The sequence below is a fragment of the Manis javanica genome, chromosome 15 (assembly GCF_040802235.1).
Source record: "Manis javanica isolate MJ-LG chromosome 15, MJ_LKY, whole genome shotgun sequence".
Lineage (NCBI taxonomy): Eukaryota > Metazoa > Chordata > Mammalia > Pholidota > Manidae > Manis > Manis javanica.
In genome coordinates, this window is record NC_133170.1 from 68,291,801 (window position 1) to 68,304,797 (window position 12,997).

General features: G+C 42.1%; 2 protein-coding genes across 23 annotated transcripts in view; one reads left to right on the forward strand and one right to left on the reverse strand.

Moving 5' to 3' along the window:
- The window catches only part of IFT81 (intraflagellar transport 81), a 252,692-nt gene that overhangs the window by 37,567 nt on the left and 202,128 nt on the right, over window positions 1-12,997 (forward strand). The window lies entirely within an intron of this gene.
- P2RX7 (purinergic receptor P2X 7) overlaps window positions 1-12,997 on the reverse strand; it is a 47,487-nt gene that overhangs the window by 18,966 nt on the left and 15,524 nt on the right. For all 4 annotated transcript variants that reach the window (XM_073222948.1, XM_073222947.1, XM_017644098.3 and 1 more), the window contains one exon: window positions 12,672-12,808. In XM_073222948.1, coding sequence (XP_073079049.1) covers window positions 12,672-12,808 — 137 coding nt within the window. The remainder of the gene's footprint in view (window positions 1-12,671; window positions 12,809-12,997) is intronic.

A 12,997-nucleotide genomic window follows, 5' to 3' on the forward strand; every position in this document is an offset into this window, starting at 1 on the left:
ATTTGACATTGATATCAGTTAGATATTCTCAGGCACAACAGCGCCTGTTTCCAGCCAAAGGGGTTTTGATTTCTTTGCTTCTGATTGTTCTCATTCCATGACAGTTCTTTCATCTGCTGCTCTACTGAGTGATTTATTTTTTAATTCAAAAAGCAAGCACACATCATCACTCCATGCCCTGGGGTTGGTATTATCTTTCTACGCAAGGTGGCTTGCCTGGGAAGCTCAACATTGTACAGTAAATATTTGTATATCTGCTTTCGGGGTCTTGATACAGTGGTTCTCAAACTGAAGACAAGAATCACTTGGGAAGTGTGTTCAAAAAGTGAGGTGATTTCTGGGCCTCACTCCCAGAGGGTGGTTTCAGAAGGTCTGAGGTGTTTCCAGAAAGGTACCTGATAGTTCTGGTGCACATGGTCGGTGAGCCACACTGAGAAACATTAGGTCCTGGGCAAGGATGTTTTTTGTGCATTGTAATGAGTTGAGTAGAGACCCCCTGGCAAAAGGATACATCCAAGTGCCTGAATGCTGTACCTGTCAGTGTAACCTTATTTGGAAATAGGGTCTTTGGAGATGTGAAGAATCTCAAGATGAGATCATCCTGGATTTAGGGTTGGCCCTAAATCCAATGACTGGTGTCTTTATAAGAGAAGTAAGAGGAGAGTTGAAACAGAAACACAGGAGAAGCCATGTAAAGATGGAGACAGACCTGGAGTGATGCAGCCACAACTTAAGGAATGCCTGGAACCTCCAGGAGCTGGTAGAGGCCAGGAAGGAGTCTCCCCCCGAGACTCTGCAGGGAGTGTGACCCTGCTGACACCTTGCTTTAAGCCACCAAGTTTGTGGAACTTGTTACAGCAGCAATAGGAAACTAATATACATACCCATCCTGAATCAGAGAAATCCAGCAGGCATTCATGTGGGTGTACCCTACTTCATACATGCTGTAAATAAACTGAACCACATGTTCACGGAATAAGGACCTTTTGGTAAAGGACAAAATCTTGTAATTTGGTCTTCTTCACCTTCTTATGTTTTAGAAAGTTACATGTTCTCATATACACCTCATATAACTGATAATTTCCTTCTCTTTTGTGTGGCTATTTGAAAATAACTTGTCCAGTTATTCATCAGATCTTGACAACTTATTTTTGACCAAAGATTTCTTCTGATGCTCATTCCAGACAGCAAGTACACTTTTGTTCTAAAAGAGTATTGAACATCATAACCACCTCAGTTCTTCAGAACTCAGATCTCTCCAGGCTTAGCTCAATGATTCTAAGGGCATTTGCTAATATCTAATTAGTACATTTTCCTGGATGCTTCTGCAAACTCCAAAAAATAAAAAATAAAACTGCCAGCAAGGGCACTCACAAGATCACTGATGTAATTTTCTCTTCTTGCTTATGGCCATAAACCTATTCAGTAAAACAGTAGGGGGTGATCAAAATGTTACCTAAATCAGAAGCTGGTTTTAGGCCCTTGGATGAAACTCCATTGACCCAGAGGAGTCAAAAAGCCTATTGTGTTGATCTCAGCTCACCTTTAACTCAAGGATCTCAAACCCAAAAGCTAGGTGGATAACAGAAATGAGCGATGCAGGCCAGATATAAGACAATAAGGAGCAGTGGGGACAGTGGCAAACCAAAAAACACATGTTCTTTGTAAAAGGAACCACTAAAACTCACCTCTAACTGAGTGCTGTACTGTGGGATATGAACCCAGAGTGGCCAATTGACTTAATCTTTTTTTTCAAATAGCTTAATTTTTTTTTTTTTTTTTTTTTTTGAGAGGGCATCTCTCATATTTATTGATCAAATGGTTGTTAACAACAATAAAATTCAGTATAGGGGGGTCAATGCTCAATGTACAATCATTAATCCATCTCAAGCCTAATTCTCGTCAGTCTCCAATCTTCTGAAGCATAACGAACAAGTTCTTACATGGTGAACGAATTCTTACAGAGTGAATAAATTCTTACATGGTGAACAGTACAAGGGCATTCATCACAGAAACTTTCGGTTTTGATCATGCAATATGACCTATAAACCATCAGGTCAAATATGAATATTCATTTGATTTTTGTACTTGATTTATATGTTGATCCCACATTTCTCCTATTATTATTATTATTTTTATTTTTAATAAAATGCTGAAGTGGTAGGTAGATGCAAGATAAAGGTAGAAAACATAGTTTAGTGCTGTAAGAAGGCAAATATAGATGATCAGATGATCAGGTGTGTGCCTATGGACTAAGTATTAATCCAGGCTAGACAAGGGCAGCAAGACATCCACGGATGCAGAAGATTTCTCTCAAAGCAGGGGGGGTGAGGTTCTGAGCCTCACCTCTGTTGATCCCCAAATTCTCACCTGATGGCCCCCCTGCGACTGTGCCTGTCTTAGGTTGTTCCTCCCTTGAGGAATCTTACCCGTCTCTGGCTAACCAGTCATCTTCCGGGGCCATACAGGGAAATGTAAAGTTGGTAAGTGAGAGAGAAGCCATATTGTTTGCAAAGGTTAGCTTTTTACTTCTTTGCAGATTTATGCCCTGTGGCTTCTATGCCCAGCACTTGTCTCGAGGTATCTTTACCACCTGGAGGAATTATGATACTCGGTAAATTCGATATGAGGCACGAATTCTATTTAAGGTTTGTAATTAGGAAGGAAGAAGAAAAGCTATAGATGTAGCATATGAAGGAAACTTGGGAGGATTGATTATTTCTTTGACATATCTTCTTGTATAGTACCTTAAGTATGTATAGGTTTTAAACTACTAGCTAATTTGCACACACATATTAACATAATAGGAATACGGTGACCTAAACAAAGCAAATCTATAATTACCAGCCATCTCCAGTGAAGCCAAGAAAACCATTTAGGCACCCTAGGCATTTGTGAAAATTTATCTATGATATGATGGATATTGTCCAACTGTACTTGAACCATCAGACAAATTAAAGCAGCCCATTTCTGGGATCTGTTCACATCCCATATGTTCTTTTAACCATAGATAGTCTATAGTCATGAGATTTTGGGGTGCTACAACTTGCACCCCTCCCAACTCCTGGTTGAGTTCCAACAGTACAGATCCAGTCAAATTCGTTGTCTCACTGTATGCACATGCCAGCCTAGACATCTCCCTCCTCCTTCTTATGGCAAGTCCAGGAGATGGTGGGCTGGATGCAGCCACAACCGCAGCATCGTCCGGATCCCTGTGGAGGCTTTTTGATGATCATCCCCCGGCACGAGTCCTCCAGAGAGTGCTGATGCCGGAAGCTCCTCCTCATATCGTATCTTAGTTCATTTTCTGGGTATCCAAGCTAGGCCTTGATCTTCTGCATAGAAACAAACAGACCCTTTGCCCACACTTTGACATGCCCTCTATACCACTGTGCAGAACTCATTGGAGGTCAGCACACAGTAACTGCTTTTTTTTTTTTTTAATTAAGAGAAAGGAATATTATCAGAAAAGAGTACCTCCATAGCTGATCATCTGACACCCTTTAAGTGATCAACATTAAGGATATTTAAAGCATGCGTTGATCTTTGATTTACCAATAGTTTTATCCTGTTAAGGAGTAATCCCCCTTTTCTTTCTTTCTTTCTTTTTTTTTTTTAAATTTTTAATCTACACTTACCTGAAGAATACTATGTTTACTATGCTCTCCCCTATATCAGGTCCCCCCTAACAACCACATTACGGTTACTGTCCATCAGCTTAGCAAAATGTGGTAGAGTCACTACTTGTCCTCTCTGTGTTGTGCAGCCCACCCTCCCCTTTCTCCCTCCCCCCCATGCATGCTAATCTTAATACCCCCCTTCTTCTTCCCCCCCCTTATCCCTCCCTGCCCACCCATCCTCCCCAGTTCCTTTCCCTTTGGTACCTGTTAGTCCATTTTTGGGTTCTGTAATTCTGCTGCTGTTTTGTTCCTTCAGTTTTTCCTTTGTTCCTATACTCCTCAGATGAGTGAAATCATTTGGTATTTCTCTTTCTCCGCTTGGCTTATTTCACTGAGCATAATACTCTCCAGCTCCATCCATGTTGCTGCAAATGGTTGGATTTTTCCACTTCTTATGGCTGAGTAGTATTCCATTGTGTATATGTACCACATCTTCTTTATCCATTCATCTACAGATGGACATTTAGGTTGCTTCCAATTCTTGGCTATTGTAAATAGTGCTGCGATAAACATAGGAGTGCATCTGTCTTTCTCAAACTTGATTGCTGCGTTCTTAGGGTAAATTCCTAGGAGTGGAATTCCTGGGTCAAATGGTAGGTCTGTTTTGAGCATTTTGATGCACCTCCATACTGCTTTCCACAATGGTTGAACTAATTTACATTCCCACCAGCAGTGTAGGAGGGTTCCCCTTTCTCCACAGCCTCGCCAACATTTGTTGTTGTTTGTCTTTTGGATGGCAGCTATCCTTACTGGTGTGAGGTGATACCTCATTGTAGTTTTAATTTGCATTTCTCTGATAATTAGCGATGTGGAGCATCTTTTCATGTGTCTCTTGGCCATCTGTATTTCTTTTTTGGAGAACTGTCTGTTCAGTTCCTCTGCCCATTTTTTAATTGGGTTATTTGTTTTTTGTTTGTTGAGGCATGTGAGCTCTTTATATATTCTGGACGTCAAGCCTTTATCAGATCTGTCATTTTCAAATATATTCTCCCATACTGTAGGGTTCCTTTTTGTTCTATTGATGGTGTCTTTCGCTGTACAGAAGCTTTTCAGCTTAATGTAGTCCCACTTGCTCATTTTTGCTGTTGTTTTCCTTGCCCGGGGAGATATGTTCAAGAAGAGATCACTCATGTTTATATCTAAGAGGTTTTTGCCTATGTTTTTTTCCAAGAGTTTAATGGTTTCGTGACTTACATTCAGGTCTTTGATCCATTTTGAGTTTACCTTTGTGTATGGGGTTAGACAATGGTCCAGTTTCATTCTCCTACATGTAGCTGTCCAGTTTTGCCAGCACCATCTGTTGAAGAGACTGTCATTTTGCCATTGTATGTCCATGGCTCCTTTATCAAATATTAATTGTCCATATATGTTTGGGTTAATTTCTGGGGTCTCTAATCTGTTCCATTGGTCTGTGGCTCTGTTCTTGTGCCAGTACCAAATTGTCTTGATTACTATGGCTTTGTAGTAGAGCTTGAAGTTGGGGAGTGAGATCCCCCCTACTTTATTCTTCTTTTTCAGGATTGCTTTGGCTATTCGGGGTCTTTGGTGTTTCCATATGAATTTTTGAATTATTTGTTCCAATTCATTGAAGAATGTTGCTGGTAATTTGAGAGGGATTGCATCAAATTTGTATATTGCTTTCGGCAGGATGGCCATTTTGACGATATTAATTCTTCCTAGCCATGAGCATGGGATGAGTTTCCATTTATTAGTGTCCCCTTTAATTTCTCTTAAGAGTGACTTGTAGTTTTCAGAGTATAAGTCTTTCACTTCCCTGGTTAGGTTTATTCCTAGGTATTTTATTCTTTTTGATGCAATGGTGAATGGAATTGTTTTCCTGATTTCTCTTTCTATTGATTCGTTGTTAGTGTATAGGAAAGCTACAGATTTCTGTGTGTTGATTTTGTATCCTGCAACTTTGCTGTATTCCGATATCAGTTCTAGTAGTTTTGGAGTGGAGTCTTTAGGGTTTTTTATGTACAGTATCATATCATCTGCAAATAGTGACAGTTTAACTTCTTCTTTACCAATCTGGATTCCTTGTATTTCTTTGTTTTGTCTGATTGCCGTGGCTAGGACCTCCAGTACTATGTTAAATAACAGTGGGGAGAGTGGGCATCCCTGTCTGGTTCCCGATCTCAGTGGAAATGCTTTCAGCTTCTCGCTGTTCAGTATAATGCTGGCTGTGGGTTTATCATATATGGCCTTTATTATGTTGAGGTACTTGCCCTCTATTCCCATTTTGCTGAGAGTTTTTATCATGAATGGATGTTGAATTTTGTCAAATGCTTTTTCAGCATCTATGGAGATGATCATGTGGTTTTTGTCTTTCTTTTTGTTGATGTGGTGGATGATGTTGATGGATTTTCGAATGTTGTACCATCCTTGCATCCCTGGGATGAACCCCACTTGGTCATGGTGTATGATCCTTTTTATATACTGTTGAATTCTGTTTGCTAATATTTTATTGAGTATTTTTGCATCTACATTCATCAGGGATATTGGTCTGTAATTTTCTTTTTTGGTGGGGTCTTTTCCTGGTTTTGGTATTAGGGTGATGTTGGCTTCATAGAATGAGTTTGGGAGTATTCCCTCTTCTTCTATTTTGTGGAACACTTTAAGGAGAATGGGTATTATGTCTTCTCTGTGTGTCTGATAAAATTCCGAGGTAAATCCGTCCGGCCCCGGGGTTTTGTTCTTGGGTAGTTTTTTGATTACTGTTTCAATTTCTTTGCTTGTAATTGGTTTGTTTAACTTTTGTGTTTCTTCCTTGGTCAGTCTTGGGAGGTTGTATTTTTCTAGGAAGTTGTCCATTTCTTCTAGGTTTTCCAGCTTGTTGGCATATAGGTTTTCATAGTAGTCTTTAATAATTCTTTGTATTTCTGTGGAGTCTGTGGTGATTTTTCCATTCTCATTTCTGATTATGTTGATTTGTGTTGACTCTCTTTTTCTCTTAATAAGTTGGGCTAGAGGCTTATCTATTTTGTTTATTTTCTCAAAGAACCAGCTCTTGGTTTCGTTGATTTTTGCTATTGTTTTATTCTTCTCAATTTTGTTTATTTCTTCTCTGATCTTTATTATGTCCCTCCTTCTGCTGACTTTAGGCCTCATTTGTTCTTCTTTTTCCAGTTTTAATAGTTGTGATGTTAGACTATTCATTTGGGATTGTTCTTCCTTCTTCAAGTGTGCCTGGATTGCTATATACTTTCCTCTTAAGACTGCTTTCGCTGCATCCCACAGAAGTTGGGGCTTAGTGTTGTTGTTGTCATTTGTTTCTATATATTCCTTGATCTCTATTTTGATTTGTTCATTGATCCATTGATTATTTAGTAGCATGTTGTTAAGCCTCCATGTGTTTGTGAGCCTTTTTGTTTTCTTTGTAGAATTTATTTCTACTTTCATACCTTTGTGGTCTGAAAAATTGGTTGGTAGAATTTCAATATTGTGGAATTTACTGAGGCTCTTTTTGTGAGCTAGTATGTGGTCTATTCTGGAGAATGTTCCATGTGCACTTGAGAAGAATGTATATCCTGTTGCTTTTGGATGTAAAGTTCTATAGATGTCTATTAGGTCCATCTGTTCTAGTGTGTTGTTCAGTGCCTGTGTGTCTTTACTTATTTTCTGCCCGGTGGATCTATCCTTTGGGGTGAGTGGTGTGTTGAAGTCTCCTACAATGAATGCATTGCAGTCTATTTCCCTCTTTAGTTCTGTTAGTATTTGCTTCACATATGCTGGTGCTCCTGTATTGGGTGCATATATATTTAGAATGGTTATATCCTCTTGTTGGACTAAGCCCTTTATCATTATGTAGTGGCCTTCTTTATCTCTTGTTACTTTCTTTGTTTTGAAGTCTATTTTGTCTGATATTAGTACTGCAACCCCTGCTTTCTTCTCACTGTTGTTTGCCTGAAATATGTTTTTCCATCCCTTGACTTTTAGTCTATGCTTATCTTTGGGTTTAAGGTGAGTTTCTTGTAAGCAGCATATAGATGGGTCTTGCTTTTTTATCCATTCTATTACTCTATGTCTTTTGATTGGTGCATTAAGTCCATTTACATTTAGGGTGACTATTGAAAGATATGTACTTATTGCCATTGCAGGCTTTAGATTCGTGGTTACCAAAGGTTCAAGGTTAGCTTCTTTAGTATCTTACTGCCTAACTTAGCTCGCTTATTGAGCTGTTATATACACTGTCTGGAGAGTCTTTTCTTCTCTCCCTTCTTATTCCTCCTCCTCCATTCTTCATATGTTGTGTGTTTTGTTCTGTGCTCTTTTTAGGGGTGCTCCCATCTAGAGCAGTCCCTGTAGGATGCCCTGTAGAGGTGGTTTGTGGGAAGCAAATTCCCTCAGCTTTTGCTTGTCTGGGAATTGTTTGATCCCACCATCATATTTAAATGATAGTCGTGCTGGATACAGTATCCTTGGTTCAAGGCCCTTCTGTTTCATTGCATTAAGTATATCATGCCATTCTCTTCTGGCCTGTAGGGTTTCTGTTGAGAAGTCTGATGTTAGCCTGATTGGTTTTCCTTTATAGGTGACCTTTTTCTCTCTAGCTGCCTTTAAAACTCTTTCCTTGTCCTTGATCCTTGCCATTTTAATTATTATGTGTCTTGGTGTTGTCCTCCTTGGATCCTTTCTGTTGGGGGTTCTGTATAATTCCATGGTCTGTTCGATTATTTCCTCCCCCAGTTTGGGGAAGTTTTCAGCAATTATTTCTTCAAAGACCCTTTCTATCCCTTTTCCTCTTTCTTCCTCTTCTGGTATCCCTATAATACGAATGTTTTTCCTTTTGTATTGGTCACATATTTCTCTTAGTGTTGTTTCATTCTTGGAGATCCTTTTATCTCTCTCTATGTCAGCTTCTATACGTTCCTGTTCTCTGGCTTCTATTCCTTCAATGGCCTCTTGCATCTTATCCATTCTGCTTATAAATCCTTCCAGGGATTGTTTCACTTCTGTGATCTCTTTCCTGACATCTGTGATCTCCTTCCGGACTTCATCCCACTGCTCTTGCATTTTTCTCTGCATCTCATCCCATTGCTCTTGCATTTTTTTCTGCATCTCTGTCAGCATGTTCATGATTTTTATTTTGAATTCTTTTTCAGGAAGACTAGTTAGGTCTGTCTCCTTCTCAGGTGTTGTCTCTGTGATCTTTGTCTGCCTGTAGTTTTGCCTTTTCATGGTGATAGAGATAGTTTGCAGAGCTGGTACACGTGACCGCTGGAAGAGCTTCCCTTCTTGTTGGTTTGTAGCCTTTTCCTGGGAGAATAGCGACCTCTAGTGGCTTGTGCTGGGCAGCTGTGCGCAGACAGGGCTTCTGCTTCCTGCCCAGTTGCTTTGGGGTTTATCTCCGCTGTTGCTGTGGGCTTGGCCTGGCTGGGGCTGTTCCTCCAAAATGGTGGAGCCCCGTTGGAGGGGGAGCAGCCAGGAGACTATTTATCTCCGTAAGGGGCCTCTGTGCTCCCTGCTGCCCAGGGGGTTAGAGTGCCCAGAGATCCCCAGATTCCCTGCCTCTGGTCTAAGTGACCTGTCCTGCCCCTTTAAGATTTCCAAAAAGCACTCTCCAAACCAAAACAACAGCAGCAACAATGAGAGAGGGAACAGAAACAAAGAGAAAAAAAAAAGGAAAAAAAAGGAAAAAACAAGCGATTTTTTTTTGTCCTCAGGTGCCGGTCCCAGGCACCCGCTCACTGGTCCTGCCGCCCCGTCTCCCTAGCACCAGGGTCCCTGTCCTTTCAAGGCTTCCAAAAAGCACCCACCCACCGGTCCCGCAGGGAAGGAACGCTCAATATTCTTTGTCCTCAGGCACTGGTCCCACGCACCCGCTCACCAGTCCCGCCGCCCTGCCTCCCTAGCACCGGGGTCCCTGTCCCTTCAAGGCTTCCAAAAAGCACTCGGCAAAAAGAGAGAAAAAAAAAGGGGAAAAACGCGCGATTTCTTCCGTCCTCAGGTGCTGGTCTCAGGCACCCACCCACCGGTCCCACAGGGAAAAATGCGGGATATTCTTTGTCCTCAGGTGCCGGTCCCAGGCACCCGCTCACCAGTCCCGCCGCCCTGCCTCCCTAGCACCGGGGTCCCTGTCCCTTTTAGGCTTCCAAAAAGCACTCGCAGAAAAGAGAAAAAAAAAAGGGGAAAACGCACGATTTCCTCTGTCCTCAAGTGCCGGTCTCAGGCACCCGCCCACCGGTCCCACAGGGAAAAACGGGGGATATTCTTTGTCCTCAGGCGCCGGTCCCAGCCACCCGCTCACCAGTCCCGCCACCGTGCCTCCCTAGCACTGGGGTCCCCGTCCCTTCAAGGCTTCCAAAAAGCGCTCGCCAAAAAGAGAAAAAAAAAAAAAAGGGGAAAAACGCGCGACCTCCTCCGTCCTCAGGCACCGGTCTCAGGCACCCGCCCCCAGGTCTCGCAGGGAGAAACGCGGGATATTCTTTGTCCTCCAGCGCCGCTCCCAGGCACCTCCTCACCGGTCCCGCCACCCTGCCTCCCCGGCAACGGGGGCCCGTCCCTCTAAGGCTTCCAAAAAGCGCTCGCCAAAAAAAAAAAAAACCGCTCCGGTTTCTCTCCACCCGCCGGGAGCCGGGGGGAGGGGCGCTCGGGTCCCACCGGGCCGGGGCTTGTATCTTACCCCCTTCACAAGGCGCTGGGTTCTTGCAGGTGTGGATGTGGTCTGGATGTTGTCCTGTGTCCTGTGGTCTCTATTTTAGGAAGATTTTTCTTTGTTATATTTTCATAGCTCTATGTGTTTTTGGGAGGAGATTTCCACTGCTCTACTCACGCCGCCATCTTGGCTCCGCCCCTTCAAATAGCTTAATTTTTAAAGAAGAGTAGGAAGTCTTCATTTTTATGTAGACTATTTCAACTTTCAGCACATTAAGATTCCCCTAACATGGGTTCCTATCTGTGCAGTTCCATTTCTTCCTAACTAGGACAATCCTTAGGAAAGCACCAGTACTTGCAGGGGTCCAACCTGTGCTTGGAGGGATGTACTTAGGACATCTTTCTGAAAAGGGAACAGTAGTAAGCCTACTTTGTGTCTGTTACCAGGTCACAAAATGATCAGCCACAATCACAGTCACAGAAACCTGCCTGGCACCCACAGACAGTGATAGGTCATAGAGACTGTTGTTAGCCTCAAACTTAAGGAACAAATTAGTGCTGGGCAGAGTTGTAGGTAAAGGCTGAAAAATTGATCCAGGCATAGAGAGGTAATGTGGAAACTAAGGATGGCGCAGGATCACCACTGGGCAAAAGTCAGGAGCAGAGGAGTGAACTGTGTAGAGAGTCAAAATAAGAATAGATTAGTACCAAACCAGCACTGGCTAGCTTAAGAGTGAAAATAAACCAGGGTTGTAATGAATTCATGGGGTTGAGCCCAGAAGCCAGAAGCATACACAATGAGCTACAACGAACCTTAAAAGTCAGACAAGACTGCAGGTGAGGAAGCAATGTGGCCCAAAGTATCAGGAGTCCTTAAAATGTTCTTGCCAAAAGGACTTCCAGTCAAGGTGGCAGCCTAACCTAGTACAGGAAGCCTACCACCGTATACACAGAAGTGCAAGATAAAATATTTTTTAAGTCATATCCATAAATTAATGAGCTCAAAATAAGGAAAGACATTTTCTAGGTGCTAGAAATGAGTGGAGAGTGGGGACTAAAGCCATGTAACCCCTAGGAGTACTCACCCAGATCTGTATCTTAGGAACCTAGAATCTTACATTTCTGGGGAAGGGAGCAGAGGCTGCAGAAGCTCTACACCACAAGAGAGTAGAGATGGGACACTTTTAGGAGAGTAAGACATCCAGTGCCCAGAAATTAAAAAGTGGTCCATAATTGATAGATGCCATACAGTTCTGGCAGGCTAGAAGATTACATAACCACCCCAGAGGAGTGGTTATATCCATACCCACCTCACACACAGAACTTTGCACAAGGCCTTTCCTGCTGAAGCTCACCAACACATACTCCAAAGCCCCACAGAGAGAAATCCCATGCAAGTCATAACAGATAATGGGTCAACTGTGAAAGGGGCTACAGAGTAGGATGGACAAAAGGAGAACAGACCTCACTGAAATAATACTAGATGGCTTTGAAAAAGACCTGAATATAAATCCAGGAAATGAAAAACACAGTCATAGGAAAAATATTTAAAACCTGAAAGCATATGGGTAAAATGTTAATAACCTTTGATCCAATCATTCTACTTCTAGAAATTTATCCTAAGGAAACAATCTATTATTCAAACAAAGATTTATATACCAAGATGTACACTGAAGAGTTACTTAAAATAGAAAAACTGGGAACTCCCCAAATGTCCAATCATGGAGGAATGGATGAAAAAATCATGAGATGGAAGGGAAAGGGTATGAATTTTGGGGTCAGAGGACCTAGGTTAGTATTATGGAGCTTTTGCTATTAGCTGTGCGTCTTAAGGAAATCATTCACCCTCCTCGGCTTTACCTGGGAACGCTAATGTCCACCTTCCAAGCTGTCATGAGGTTTAGAGATGATGATTAGAGTGTGTGGTGTACAGAAGACCCTCCCTATGTTGGAGCTATGTTATCATTGAACTTACACAATGGGATCATTAATGTGATGGTCTCAAAGAATTTTGAGTGACCCAGAGTATGAAAAAAAACAGCAGCAGCCCAGAATTCCAATTATAAGTGTGGTATGGTCTCATATGAGCCTCATAAGTAATTGGCTAGAGGAAGGAAAATTCACCAGAGGGCCATCCTGGATTATCTCAAGGAAGGGGAGTTATGGGTGATGTTACTCTCTTCTCTTTTTTATTTTCTGTTTCCCAAGTTTTTGTTTCACAAAGAGTGTATATCACTTTAACAATGAAAAGGAAAAAACTCATACAAAAATCTAGTTACTGCCTAGCTCTTAGAAGAAGTCTTTTACATTCATCTGGTTGCCTTGGGAACTAAAACTAGTCTTACTGACTGCTGGGCATGCAATGGTGGCCAGTCTGACCTGGAGCGCTATTACCTGAAATTGTAGCCAGGGTACAAAGATTCATTAGTGGTCTTGTCATCAAGGCGACGGAAACTGTATTTTGGCCGGCAGTGATGGAACCACGTGTCCAAGTTGCAGTCCCAGTAGATCTCAATACCCATGATTCCTCCCTGGGGAAGACAACAAGAGACAATCTCCAAGCCTTGCTTGGCAAGGGACCAAGCCACTAGATGTTGCTCTGCATGGCGATGACCACCAAAGGAAAGGTTTTCTTTTTAAAGGAAAAGTACTGATTAAAGGTTTCAAAGGTTTCAAAGCCATGAGTGCAGTCCTAGCTAACTCACACAAGTATTACTGTG